The 15,451-nt window shown below is 37.5% G+C and overlaps 1 protein-coding gene across 1 annotated transcript in view; it reads left to right on the top strand.

Moving 5' to 3' along the window:
* The first annotated feature begins 3,156 nt into the window (after positions 1-3,156).
* GDPD4 (glycerophosphodiester phosphodiesterase domain containing 4) overlaps positions 3,157-15,451 on the top strand; it is a 156,458-nt gene continuing 144,163 nt past the window's right edge. Inside the window, exon 1 of the mRNA XM_061149099.1 lies at positions 3,157-3,235. Coding sequence (XP_061005082.1) covers positions 3,157-3,235 — 79 coding nt within the window. The remainder of the gene's footprint in view (positions 3,236-15,451) is intronic.

Genomic DNA, 15,451 nt, shown 5'->3' with positions numbered 1-15,451 from the left:
GAACAGCTGGAAGTTCATGGTTCATGTACTGTTAAAGTCTGGCTTGAAGAACTTTGAGCATTACTCTGCTAGTGTGTGAGATGAGTGTAATTGTGCAGTAGTTTGAACATTCTTTGGCATCGCCCTTCTTTGGGATTGAAATGAAAACTGACCTTTTCCAGTCCTGTGGCCACTGCTGAGTTTCCAAATTTGCCATATTGAGTGCAGCACTATCACAGCATCATCTTTCAGGATTTGAAATAGCTCAACTGGAATTCCATCACCTCCACTAGCTTTGTTCGCAGTAATGCTTCCTAAGGCCCACTTGACTTCACATTCCAGGGTGTCTGGCTCTGGGTGAGTGATCACACCATCATGGTTATCTGGGGCATGAAGATCTTTTTTGTATAGATCTTCTGTGTATTCTTGCCACATCTTCTTAATATCTTCTGCTTCTGTTAGGTCTATACCGTTTCTGTCCTTTATTGTGCCGATCTTTGCATGAAATGTTCCCATGGTATCACCATTTTCTTGAAGAGATCTCTAGTCTTTCCCTTCTATTGTTTTCCTCCATTTCTTTGCATTGATCACTTAGGAAGGCTTTCTTGTCTCTCTGTGCTATTCTGTGGAACTGTACATTCAAATGGGTATATCTTTCCTTTTCTCCTTTGCCTTTGGCTTCTCTTCTTTTCTCAGCTATTTGCAAGGCCTCCTCAGACAACCTGTTTTGCCTTTTTGCTTTTGCATTCTGTCTAGCATATCTAAATTTCAGCTCTTCAAGGGAATGTATGGATATATCACATATATATGGATATATCCACATGTATATGGATATATACATTTCCCTAATGAATAATGAAGTTGACAACATTTTATGTTCTTACTTTTCAACTGCCCATCTTCTCTGTTGAAGTGTCTGTTTAAAACATTTATTGTTTTGTTAAATTGCTTTGGTTCACTTTGTATTATAGAATTATAAAATTATACAATATGAATACACACAAATATATAATCTTACAGCTCCATTATACATGCGTGTATGTGTATGCATTTTCATACATATATACATGTGTACTATGTATGTGCATGTTTATATGCATGTACAATATTCTGAACATTAGTATTTTTAATGCAATTTGTACTCCAGACTGTGGGTAGACTTCTCATTTTTAAAAAGTTCTTCTGAAAATAGAAGTTTTAAATTTTGACCAAATTCAATTTTAACAAGTGTTTTTATCATTCATACTTTTTGCTTCCTTTCTAAGAAATCTTTGTATGACTCAGGTTTCCAAATTTTATCCCCTACATTTCCATCTAGAAATTTTGTAGTTTTGTTTCTATGATACATTTCAACTTTATACATTGTGATATAAACTTCATTTTTGTTTGAAATTATTAATTGTCCCATTTGTTGAAACACTATTCTCTCTCCCATCAAACTACCCTGAATCTTTGCTGAAAGTCATTAGGCCACATACCTGTGAGTGGCATGTGAGTATATTTCTGGACTATCCCTGTTCCAGTTATATATTTGCACATTCTTCAACAAACACCTCACTCTTTTTAGTACTCTAGCATTATAGTAAATCTTGAAATGAGGTAGTATCATCCTACTCTTTCATTTTTAAAATTGTTTTGATCACTCTGTGTTCCTTGAATTTCCATATATATATAATAGTTTCAGCTTGTCCATTTGCAGAAAATACAGACTTTTGAAATTTTGGCTGGGTTAAATTTCAACCCATAGATAAATTTAGAATGAAAACAATTTCTTTCAGCATATTTTGTAGGTTTCAGTGTACAAATATTGCACTTGGATTTTTTCAAAAACATGTTTATATGTTATTGTTAATGGTATCTAATTTCAAGTGTACATTGTTTAAATATAGGAAAATAAGTTCTGTATATTACTTTGAATCTGAGACTGATAATATTCTTTTATCAGATCTAATTGTTTTTACATATATTGAGATTTCCCACACACAGAGTAATGCCATCGGAAATGAAAACTATTTCTAATATATATAAATTTTACCTACTTACCTATTTGGAACTCATATAATATTTTCTATTTTAATATACAGGATTGTATCCAACTCACCAGGCCAGGCTGATTTCTTAGTCACCATTGGACGACAAAGATCCATCTAGTCAAAGTTATGGTTTTTCCAGTAGTCATGTATGGACGTGAGAATTGGCCTATAAAGAAAGCTGAGTGCCAAAGAATTGATGTTTCTGAACTGTTGTGTTGAGGAAGACTCTTGAGAGTCCCTTGGACTTCAAGGAGATCCAACCAGTCAATCCTAAAGGAAATCGGTCCTAAATATTCAATGGAAAGACTGATGCTGAAGCTGAAACTCCAATACTTTGGCCACCTGGTGTGAAGAACTGACTCCTTGGAAAAGACCCTGATGCTGGGAAAGATTGAGGGCAGGAGGAGAGGGGGACGACAGAAGATGAGATGGTTGGATGGCATCACCGACTCCACAGACATGAGTTTGAGTAAGCTCCTGGAGTTGGTGATGGACAGGGAAGCGTGGCGTCCTGCAGTTCATGAGGTCGCAAAAAGTAGGACACGACTGAGCGACTGAACTGAACTGATTACACAGAATAAATGAACATTCCTTCCTGGAAAGTTCAGGGCAAAAGCAGTACTGAGTGATTCTGCCCTTCCCCATGTTAGATTTGGCTTTAATAATTTGCTATTTCTGATTAATATATTCCAGTTGAAAGAAGCTAAGGGTCCTCACCCTTAATAAATCACTCTACCAAGCAGGTTCCATGCCTAGATGGCCAGCCCGTTGACAGCCCGGATTTCAGAAAGGGTAGCGTGGACCACTTCAGTCCCTAGAGGCTAAAACTCACCTGACCGTGCGGAAGTACATCTGCTGCCGCATGGCATCCAGTTGCCCCTCAGCTCTTCTTGAGTCACTCTCACACCTCATGGTTCAGTTCCGCTCCAACTTCACGCGAATGAAGTGGCCCTCTCGAAGAGATGAATAAATGGTTCCTGAGCCCTCTCGGCCCCGGACCTATTAGCATAAGCGGCCGCTCAGCCTTGGCAGTCTCGCTGCTCACTCAGGGCCCGGCTCGCATGGGCGGTTCAGTCGCCGTGTCTCGAGGCATGCTGGGAAATGAAGTCCGTGTCGCGTGACCGTAGTCCAAGTGGCACGTGACATGCGGAGGGTTCCTGGGAATTACGCTCTGTCTCCTGAGATCTTCGGACGCTCAGAACCAGAGGAATTCAGAGAAAAAGGTATTTCCTGGTGTTGGGGTTATTTGATGCATGCCAATAGATCTTCTGGATTGTTTACCAACTTTTTAATTTCACAAACAGCCCATTTATTGAATATATAATCATTGTGGGCCAGATCCAGTACTTGAGGTTGAGGAATAAAGATAGTTCCTGTCCTCAGGTTTACAGACACTGGAGAACACAGGCGTGCAAACTGTTAGAGTACACCATGGGACTAAGCACTAGATGCTAAGGAAGGAAGTTCCTGAATTTAGGGGATGGGGAAAGTTTCCTGTAGGAGACATAGGGGAACAGACCGGAAGAGACCAGGAGAAAAATCCCTTTCCAGTCCGGGTTAGCCAGCCTGAAGCAGCAGCACGAGCTAAGTCTGAGGGGAGAGAGAACTTTGAAGGAGTCATTGCTTCCAGTGTGTTGGGTAGCATTTTCGTATGGTTGAACCCCAAAGAGCAGAGATGATGGTCATGGTGGGAAGCCAGGCAGTGGACAGAAGTGAGGAAGAGGAGGCAGGTGCCAAGATCACATTGGGCCTCAGACACTGTGTTAAGCCGTTTTGTCTTTATCCTAGGAAGAGTGGGAAGCTGGTGATGAGTTTAGGGAGGGATATCACAGGACTAGATGTTTCCAAGATAATACACACCTTTTTAACATATTTAAATTTTTTTATATATTCTTAAATATTTTGTAGACTTCTTCCTATACTCCTTACTATTTCTCACAACTCATTCTAAAGTGGAGTAATATGAATACCCTCTACTCTTCACTAGATTCACCATTTTTACATTTATATATATGCATATACTTATATTTTATTTAATTGCATATTAGTAGATGTTATTTTTTTAATTGGTTTTGCTGCTGCTGCTAAGTCACTTCAGTCATGTCTGACTCTGTGTGACCACATAGACGGCAGCCCACCAGGCTTCCCCGTCCCTGGGATTCTCCAGGCAAGAACACTGGAGTGGGTTGCCATTTCCTTCTCCAGTGCATGAAAGTGAGGTCGCTCAGTCGTGTCCGACTCTTCGCGACCCCATGGACTGCAGCCTACCAGGCTCTTCCGTCTATGGGATTTTCCAGGCAAGAGTACTGGAATGGGATGCCATTGCCTTCTCCTAGGTACACCCAAAAATTGAACAGAAAGTTCCCACATGGCCTTTAATTTCACACACCTACATGCTGTTACTCACATCTACATCAGTGTGATAGATTTGTTACAATTCACGTGCATTGTGTTTCCTACAGTTTTAATGAATATCATGGTATGTATCCACCATTAGGATACAGAATAGTTCTGCTCTCCTAAAAACCCCTGTGTTCCACCTATTCATCCCTGTTTCCCTCCAAACCCTTGGCACTTAGTTTCCCCCATTGGCCGTCACTTTCCTTACAGTGTTAAATAGAGCTGATGAGTGGATGTTTTGTTTTATTTCTGATCATAGGGCTAAAGCACTCACCATTAAGCATGAAATTATATGTGATTTTGATGCTTGCCCTGAACAGATTTAGAAATTTCTCTCTGGTTCTTGTTTTATGAGAATTTTTTGTTATGAATGGATACTGGATTTCATTAAATGCTTTCAACATGTATTAAGATAATGTTTATTGATATGATCATATTTTTTTCTCCTTTATTATTTTAGTGTGATCAGTTGCACTGATGCATTTTTAAATTGGCAAACTGCTGTTTTAGTTCTGCTAAAACTACAGCAGTCCTAATGTATTATTATTTTTTATATTGCTGTATTTTATTTGCTAAGTCTTTTGTTAAGTCTGTTTTTGTGTAAATTAGTGGTGGATATCAGTATTTAGTTGTTTTTTTTTTTTCCCTTGAAATATCTTTGTCTGGTTTGGGTACCATAATGCTTGCCCCATAAAATGAGTTTGGATATGTTCCTTCCTTGTTGTTTTTCTAAAAGACTTAATGAAGGATTGCTATTTTTTCTTCCTTAAATGTCTGATGGATTTGACCAATGATGCTTTCTAAAACCAGAATGTTCTTTGTGGAAAGGTTTTAAATTGCAAATATATTAAAGTGATATAGGGCTATTAAGATGTATTACGTCCTCTAGCATCAAGTTTTAAATGTGTGCTTTCAAGGAATTTTTGTAATTCACATAAGATGTCAAATTTATTTGCATATATTTATTTGATGTTATTAAGTTATGTAGCACTTGTGCTGATGACTCTTCTTTAATTCCTGTTATTTGGTAATTTTGTCTTCTCTCTTTTCTATTTACTTTAATCAGTACAACCTGAGTGTTTTCTTTTTAATTTTGTAGATCATTTTAGAAAAACTGCTTTCAGTTTTAATGATTTTTCTCTGTATTTATTTCTTATTTTAATGATCTTTCTCTTTCTTATTTTTTTCTGTTTACCTTAGTCTTACTTTTTGTTTTCCTAACTTTTTCAGAGGTAGAAGTCTCAATCATTGATTTTAGACTTTTCCTTGTATTTGATATAAGCATTTAAACATATAAATATCTGTGTAAGAACTGTATTGATTATGAATGCAAATTTTGGTTCTTTTTTTCATTTTCATTCAGTTTATAATATTTTATAATTTTTTATAATTATAATTTATAAAATTTTTTATAATTTTTCTTTGCTATCCTCCTTGACCTGCGTGTGGGTTATTGAGAAGTGTATTATTTAATGCTTGTAGTAATTATTTCACACATAGGATCCATTTTTTGTTTTTCCATAATGGAAAGTCAATCTAGCTCAAGGTATTTCATCATGCAGAAGACGTTTTTAAATGACTTTCCAATGTTTGGAGTATTTGCCACAATTCTTTTGTGTGCTATCCCTACCCTTTAGAAAGGAGCCAGAACATCAGTTTCTCAGCCTTTCTTACATCTAGAACAAAAACCTAAGTTTACTAGTCAGAGGTACCAGTGTATGACCTTGATTCAGAAGAAAGCTATCTGAAGAAGTAGATGCATGAAGAAATTAGTTTTTTCTAGTGATGTTGGTGACGTAAAGCGTTAACATAAAGCGTTTGAGGTGGAGTGGCTAGGGTTCTGATGTTCATGGTTCAGTTTCAGCGGTGTGGTTTTAGTGTTTTCTTTAGATGAATGACCTCTGAATCTTATACTTTGCTCTTCCCTGTTCCCTGAGATTTTGTAAGGTTGTTTTTGGGTAAATTGCTTTTCCATTTGAATTAATTAAGGTGGCTTCTGTTACTTTGAAAAGGAATTATGACTGACAAAGAGGTGATTATTTTTCTAAATAATTTGCAAGTAAGTAAATCAACTTTTAATCAGAAATATGTAACACTTTGCCTGCACTTCAGGACAGACAAGAACAGTGTTTGTATACAGTGTGATTATTGAGTAAATATAAATTAATTGAGATACATTCATGTTATTAAAATATACAGTTGTTCTTTAGATTGTCTTTGAGTATGATTAATTGTCCTACTAAGAAATCACAATTTGTATTACATAAAATATTTTTGCTACAAGGTGTTTTATCCTCCAGACCTCTTATGTTTTATCTTATGTTATATTGCAAATATTTATGAAAATAGGCTGGAATGATATGAAAGTCTGTAGACTGTGTTTGACAATCCATTTCAAATTGCTACCATAAAAATTTCTGTGAATAAATTCAATTTAGTGCCTAATTTGCCTATTACTAGTATTACTATAAGAAAGAAAGAACAAAAAACTTGCCCTGACAAATGATTCCAAAGTGTGTTCACCCTTTAGATCAACTCCATGATGATACATGTGAACTTGTGGGTGAGCCGAATAGTTTCCAGTTACATATTCTTAAACTTTAATTTTCAGAATGGATATATCGAGGGTTGGTTGACTTGACTATCTAAATCCGAAATTTCAGCACACTTATTCCATAGAATTGTGTTTGGGGGGACTGCTAGTTGTGTAGGGCACTTCTGGGTATACATCAGTAGGCACATGAGTGAAAACTGACTTGCACTGTATATTCTGTTTGCTCCCTTACTTCTGTTCTACAACCTACTTGATGTTGTTCTGTGCCCTAGAAGTGTGATCCTCATGAGCTCTGCAGCTTGGAATACTTTGGTTGGTAAATGGGAGGCACCAGGAGGAGATCAGTGCATGAAGGGAAGAGAGGTGGGGACAGTTATCCACCAACTTCCTCCTTCCTGGTGTGTGGTTGATGGAGGATGAGTTCGACTGTTGAAGGCTGCAACTTCTGTCTGGTGGTTCCACAAGATTTCTCTCTTTGAAAACAGCTCCCTGGCTTTGTCCCTTCAGACTTAAAAGCAGTGCTGTTTTACACTCCACTTAACTCCAGGGTGCTTACCAAGGTATCCTTGTTATTTTTCTTTAACTCTGCCCCCAAATTTTGTAAATAGTCTTGTCTTTGAATTTATTTAATCACCACTTTTGAGTGGAGGGTCTGTTTTTCTGCTGATAACAGTAATTAATTAGACCAGGAATGATCCCAGGAATCAGGGCTTCCAAATGAGAATCTGGGAGTGGGTTGCTCATTTACTTAATAACTACATGGATAGCTTACTTCTGAGGGAAAAAATAAGAAAATGGTAATCCATGCTTTTCAGTGAAAGCATAGTTGCTCAAATTATCATTGGTCATGTTAGTGAAAGATGAAATATAGTCAGTATCAACTCCATCAGCATACAACCAGTGCAATCATAATAAATCATATTGTTTAATGCTAGGTAGTCACTGTGTTGAAATTCTTAATAAATTTTATCAGTGTTTGTAAATGAAGTTCCATGGATAATATAGCACATGTCAAAGACTTGGAATTTCAGCTCACACCCAGTCCCGCCTCCTTCTGCCTCTCTCTACCATCATGTGACTGGTCTTGGCCACGTGCTCCTCCACCTGTGCCCAGTGACTGCTGCCCCAAGAGGGACCCCAGATGCTGGCACAGGAAGGGCTGAGGTTTTTGCACCACTGTGTCATGAAACAGGACCCTGGACACTTTGAAAGTCTGCATATGTACCACAACTTTCCCCATACCTGAGCAAATGTAATACTTAATAACAAATTTAAAATTCCATGACAGTTGAGAGAGAGAGACGTGGAAAAAAGAAAAACGTTTTTCCAGCTTTTTCATCAGAGGCCTGCATTTTTATCTTGTTCTGCTCCCTACCAATTCTTGGGCTTCCCAGGTGGCGCTAGTGGTAAAGAACCCACCCACCAAGGCAGGATATATAAGAGACATGGGTTTGATCCCTGGGTTGGGAAGATCCCCTGGAGAAGGAATGACAACCCACTCCAGTATTCTTGCCTGGAAAATTTCATGGACAGAGGAGCCTGGCAGCCTACAGCCCATAGGGTCGCAAAGAGTCAAACACAGTTGAAGCAATTTAGCATGCACAGCACATGAGTACATGGGATAGTGGGGAAGATAGATTTTTAAAACAGAAGAATAATTAGTTTGCCAATAAATGCAAATATTTACTTTGGGAGGGAAAGACAACAGAGGAATGTATGTCAAACATTCCAGCTCTTTGGAAGTCTGCTGGGAGAACTGTTTTCTGTGTCACAGTGTAGACTATGGGAAAATGTAGAGGTATAAAATAGGTCCATTGCCTTTAAGGCAGTGCCATTTCTCTCCTAAACTACAATAGCATCTTTTAACTCATACATATACATCCATATTGTTGTGAAGATATAGTTCCAAATCTTAGACACTGGTCTGCGAAGTCATAGTTGCTTGGCACCTGTCCACCATCCCAACACCATCAAATTGCATAAGACACTGAACATGTTCATGAAAATAATGAGATTTCTACCTGCATCTTACCTGAGCTGGAATTTTTCTTCTTTATGTCTTTCATGTTGTATAAAAGTCTCCATCAAAGTCATTTATTTTTAATCAATCAAAAAAAATAAGAGAAGGAAAAAAAATGTATATACCAAAAGGAACGAGGTGAATTTTGGGCATCATTTTCTATTTTTAACTTGTATTCTGAAATTTGGGGACTTAGCACTTTAATGCTTTAGTCTTTTCTTTTTACTTATTTTTAAATGAATATATTCTGACTGTCACATGTTAGTAGAAATTGTTGTGATTCTAAAATAAATATTCCCTTTCTGGTGAATGGTTTTGAAGTTAAGAGCAGGAAAGTTTACACAAACTGTTACTTAAAGTGTATATTAACCACATAAACCAAGGTTTCCACATTTAAACAGTTAAGAGAGTCTTGAAAAATGTTTCTCTTCCTTTATAGAAGCACCCCTTGTGTATATATTGTGGAAAAAGTTGTGTGTGTGTGGATATACATGCAAATACAAAGAGACTTTCAGCATTTATTCTACATTTAGTCAAATTAAGCATGCTTTTTGAAGACTGAACCACGTAAGCCTGGTCTCACCCCAAAGAGAAAACATGGTAATAAAAATATAAAACTTACCCATCTGACTGTTCAATCTTTATAGATTCTGGGAATGTAAAAGCATCTCTTTAATGCAAAAGTTATTAACAACATACTTACTTAGTATGGTATTTTTAATGTTCAAAGGCAAATTACAGATGAATAAGGCTGAAAATAACTTGAAAGATGAACTGGTCCAACCTAGACTATGTCCAACAACACAAGGAATGACTCTGCAGGTGGACATCACCAGATGGTCAATAACAACATCAGATTAATTATATTCTTTGCAGCTGAAGATGGAGCTGCTCTATAGTCAGCAAATACAAGACCAGGAGCTGACTATGGCTCAGATCATGAACTCCTTTTTGCAACATTCAAACTTAAATTGAAGAAAGTAGGGAAAACCACTAGACCATTCAGGTATGATCTAAATCAAATCCCTTACATTATACAGTGGAAGTGAGAAATAGATTCACGGGATTAGATCTGATAGACAGAGTGCCTGAAGAACTATGGACAGAGGTTCGTGACATTGTACAGGAGGCAGTGAACAAAAACATCCCCAAGAAAAAGAAATGCAAAAAGGCAAAATGGCTGTCTGAGGAGGCCTTACAAACAGCTGAGAAAAGAAAAGTGAAAGGCAAAAGAGAAAAGGAAAGATAAACCCATTTGAATGCAGAGTTCCAAAGGATAGGACGGAGAGATAAGAAAGCCTTCCTGAGTGATCAATGCAAAGAAAGAGAGGAAAACAATAGAATGGGAAGGACTAGAGATCTCTTCAAGAAAATTAATGATACCAAGGAAACACTGTATGCAAAGATGGGCAAAATAAAGGACAGAAACAGTATAGACCTAACAGAAGCAGAAAATATTTTAAAAAGGTGGCAATATGCAGAATATACAAAAAAGGTCTTCATAAATCAGAAAGCAGTGATGGTGTGCTCTCTCACCTACAGCCAGACATTCTAGAATGCGAAGTCAAGTGGGCCTTAGGAAGCATCACTGTGAACAAAGCTATGGAGGTGATGGAATTCCAGTTGAGCTATTTCAGATCCTAAAAGATGATGCTGTTAAAGTGCTGCATTCAGTATGCCAGAAAATTTGGCAAACTCACCGTGCCCACAGGACTGGAAAAGATCAGTTTTCATTCCAGTCCCAAAGAAGAGCAACGCCAAAGACTGTGCAAACTACTGCACAATTGCATTTATCTCACATACTACCAAAGTAATGCTCAAAGTTATGCAAGCAAGGCTCCAATGGCACGTGAACTAAGAACTTCCATATGTTCAATTTGGATTTAGAAAAGGCAGAGTAACCAGAGATCAAATTGCCAATATCCACTGAATCATAGAAAAAGAAAGAGAGTTCCAGAAAGACATCTGCTTTATAGACTACCCCAAAGCTTTGACTGTGTGGATCACAACAAACTGTGGAAAATTCTTCAAGAGATGGGAATACCAGACCACCTATCTGCCTCCTGAGAAATCTGTATGCAGGTCAAGAAGCAGTAGTTAGAACCGGACATGGGAAAATGTACTGGTTCCAAATCGGGAAAGGAGTCTATCAAGGCTGTATATTGTCACTCTGCTTATTTAACTTATATGCAGAGCACATCATGCAAAATGCCAGGCTGGATGAAGCTCAAGCTGGAATCAAGATTGCCGGGAGAAATATCAGTCACCTCAGAAATGCAGATGACACCACCATTATGGCAGAAAGCAAAGAGGAACTAAAGAACCTCTTGATGAAAGTGAAAGAGGAGAGTGAAAAAGCTGACTTAAAACTCAACATTCAAAATAGGAAGATCATAGCATCTAGTCCCATTACTTCGTGGCAGGTAGATGCGGAAACATCTATTCTCTTGGGCTCCAAAATCACTGCAGATGGTGACTGCAGCCAGAAGTTAAAAGATGGCTTTGCCTGTACATATGAATAAAAGAGCACAAGAATATAGCAGATACTGTGAGTCTGTGGCCAGAAACATAGATGATAGCATTTTCAGCCAAGCCAGTTCTTCTCTTAGTTGAATATCCGTTTGCAGAAATCCATATAGGTTGTTGAATTGCAGAAGGCAATGTGTACAAAGATGGACCATCTCAAAGTTGATGAGTATGTGACTTCTGAAATCTGTATTGTTGCAGATTGTCCATAGCCTATGTCATGCCTTCTCTTCCGATATTCCTCAGTCCTATAATGTGTCTGTGGGAATATTTTTTCATTGAAATGATTCCTCAGAGATTCATTGTCAAGCATGAGACTAAGATACATTCTGTAAGTATACTTTCTCAGCTTTATTCTAGAGTTAACAAAAATGTTTTAGCCACCTGAGTAAATAGTTTGAGTCAAATCTGAGCAACCTTAAAGTGGGATAATAACAACATAATTCTCCTGGCTTAGACATTCTCTAAAGCTTATGTTAAACTGGTACTGCTTTGTGAAAGAGATATTCTTCATCACTTCTCAGTGCCTGTGAAAGGTTTTTCTGGCTTCAGATGTCTTCATCAAATCCTCTCATAAAACTAGAGGTCAGACTCAATGGCATCATCCAAAGAGGGAAGCCAGAAATAAACTGCCTCAAAAGACCACTATTTTTCTTTAGAACTGAGAAAACAAACTATTTCATGAGGGAAGAAATGGCCTTGGGAATTGTTATTTAAGATTTTCAAATTGCAACAATATGTGTAGAAACAATCACTTCCTATATCCTGTGTTAAATTTTCTAGTCTCTAAATTTAGTGTGATAATCATTTCATGATGCGTGTAAGTCAAATCATTATGCTGTATACCTTAAACTTACAAAAAACTGGAAAAAGAGAAAATGGACTTTGGTTAATATTAAGGTATCAGTATTGGCTTACTAATTGTGAAAAACGTGCCACAGTAATATAAGATCATAACATTAGAGGAAACTGGGTGAGGGAAATATTGGAACTCATATTTTCTTTGCAACTTTTTCATAAATCTGAAACTTTTCTAAAAAGTTTGTTTAAATATAAATAAATTTTTAAAAATAAAACATGTCTCTGAAATCTACAAATTGACAAGAGCTCTAGTTTCAACAGTGAGACAATTTGTGTAGTGTAGGACTCAGAAAGAAAATACCCCCAGCCCTTATGCCTATATTCTGATACTGGTGATTTATTCTGGAATCTTAATCATTGCCATGGACTTTTTTTTGTCTAATTCTCTTCCCAAAAATAAACCTCACCAACCTTAACCACGTTATAATTAACTGCAGGTTACTTCTCTAGGTGATTTATTCATTTGTTATCAGACACATTTCTTACCTTGAAATAAACTGCTATATTTGTAGATTAGATATCTCATAAGGCTCTTGAATCCAGAATGTATAAAGAACTCTTAAAACTTAATGCTACAAAGGTAATCCAGTCACAAATGGACAAAGAATCTAAATAGATATTTCTCCAAGAAGATATACAGATAGTTCATAAGCAAATGAAAAAATGTTCAACATCATTGCTCATTATAGACATATGCATGAATACCATGAGGTAACACTTATACCACTAGGATGATTGAATTTCAAGTTTTTCAAACCTCAGTATTGCCACCTAAATAACATCTGAATTCAGTCAGTTGACCTTTAACATCTTGTGTCATATGTGCTCAATTTAAATTCTCATTCCTGTGTCGTATATCCCCAGCCTTAGGTTTATCACCCTGTACTCCCCTGAAGTACTTGCTGTTTTTCCTACTAGCCCTGCCACTCGCAGTGCTGCAACACCTTCATTTTTAACAAGCCCCCAGGCAGTGGTGTTGTAGATCATCTATGAAGAACTGTCACCTAGCTGTCCTCTTACCTGTGAAATAGCTGTGAAAATGTTATCAAGTCCAAACTCATACTGCTTGCACACAGCAGGCCAGTAAATCTAGAGACAAATCTTTGTTGGGACAGAGAATCGTGACATTATTAAGAAAGCCAGCAGGCCACAAAATGGTGCACTACTGTCCCAGAGAATCATCCTACGTGAGTTAGAATTCCAGCTTCTTTTATATTAAAAGAGAATGGTTGGTTGTAATCTTCTTGGTGTCAGAATCTTTTGTTCCTACAGAAGTCCATGTAGCTCAGGTCATGATGTTACTATAACCTCCAAGACAGATGTTATGCTCTGTTCTGCAGCTTTTTCTCTCTATATGAATGGGCAAATAGTAAACCTTTAGGGTCACAGCCTTTAATGTGGGCTATTCTGTATATTTCAGACTAGGCAACATTCTTAACTTGTAACAAAAGCAATAAGGTACAAAGGTTAAAGTAAAAGAAGCAGATCTAATAGGGAGATTTGTTCTTCCCTGTTATAAAGCTCCAGCTTCCCAGGTGGCGCAGCGGTAAAGAACCTGCCTACCAGTGCAGGAGATGCAAGAGATGCAGGTTTGATCCGTGGGTCAGGAAGATTCCCTGGAGTAGAATATGGCAACCCACTCCAGTATTCTTGCCTGGAAAATTCCATGGACAGAGGAGAACTGGTGGGCTACAATGCATGGGGTCGCAGGGTCAGACACCACTGAGCGACTAACACTTTCACTTTTTTCACATACATATGTTCTTTTCTTTTTTTCCCAACTGAGCATACATACTCACACACATTACAGAAACTCTTACTTGGAAAAATAGAATGCTTGTCTCTCCAGATGCTTCCAACCTGTAAGTTACTCTTTTGTTTCCTGTCTCAATGTTTCATTCTGCTTATAAAGAGAAGAAAAGGCACTTTTTTTTTCTTCACACAATGTCTACTCAAATTGTATATACCTTGCAAGTGTAGCTTCCTTTATGCCTATCTGTTTGATTTATAAAGAACAAGGGAATTGCAGTAGTACTACCACTAATAAAAAATCCATATGGTAGCAGTGGAGCTGAAGTTGGAGTTAGTGGTTAAAACAAAAGCTTACCTGTCTTTTGTTCTTGAAAATACAATATAGGGTGACTTCTTGGGATTTGTAACTTTACTCGAATAAACCATACCACACTTTATTTGACAGGAAACTACAAAGAAGTTCACTGAGCATATAATGTCACATATTATTGATTCTGAAATCGACTCTAATTGGGATTGAGAGATTGTTTGCTGTTACTTTGCTGTTTTGGAGTTTTAAAAACAGAAATCCTGGGTATCATTCTGCAGAGTCTCACATGGTACAGTTGACTGCAGTTTACTAATCTAGGCACTTAATAGACAACAACCATAAAACACCTCCTCAGGTTATCTATCAGCCAGTTTTGGGAAACTGTCTACAGTGTGGACCTCACATCACTAGCTTCAAAATATCCCTGAAGTATTTTCCCAAAGCTCTGTATCCTGCACTTACTATATCAGAGTCTCAAATGTGAAACCTAACAATCTGTATGTGTATGTATAGGAGAACAAAATGTCTCTTTGACACGTAGATTATTTTGAGCTGAAAACAATAAAAATCCAAAAGACTCATAAAGAAGTGTTGACCTTTCCTGTTAGCTACCCAAAGAATTTAGATGGAGGGCCTTTTACAGGAAAGGAATGATCACCATGGATAGCTCTAGTTTGAACTAGGCGTGTGGCTAACTGAGACCTAAGAAAGTGAAAGGGAAAGTTGCTAAGTCGTGTCTGACTCTGCGACCCCATGGGCATAGTCCATGGGATTGTCACTGTTATTTGGCAGTTAGGAAATATGGACAGTTAGGAAATATGTTTGTTTGTTTTAATTGTGAGTTCATAGTGACACTTGGAATTCTGATCCTAAACCACAAAGTCTTCTCCCTTTCCCATTTCATATTTGCATTTCCCCTTTTTCCCTTAAGGAAATCTGGTTCTTGAAAACTTTTAATACATTTGTACTATTTGCTTAATGTTACAATATACAGTAGTTCAAGAGTCACTTTACCA

Source organism: Dama dama, chromosome 1, assembly GCF_033118175.1.
Source record: "Dama dama isolate Ldn47 chromosome 1, ASM3311817v1, whole genome shotgun sequence".
Taxonomy (NCBI): domain Eukaryota; kingdom Metazoa; phylum Chordata; class Mammalia; order Artiodactyla; family Cervidae; genus Dama; species Dama dama.
Note: the sequence above shows the minus strand (reverse complement) of the source record. Positions and strands in the feature narration are given on the sequence as shown.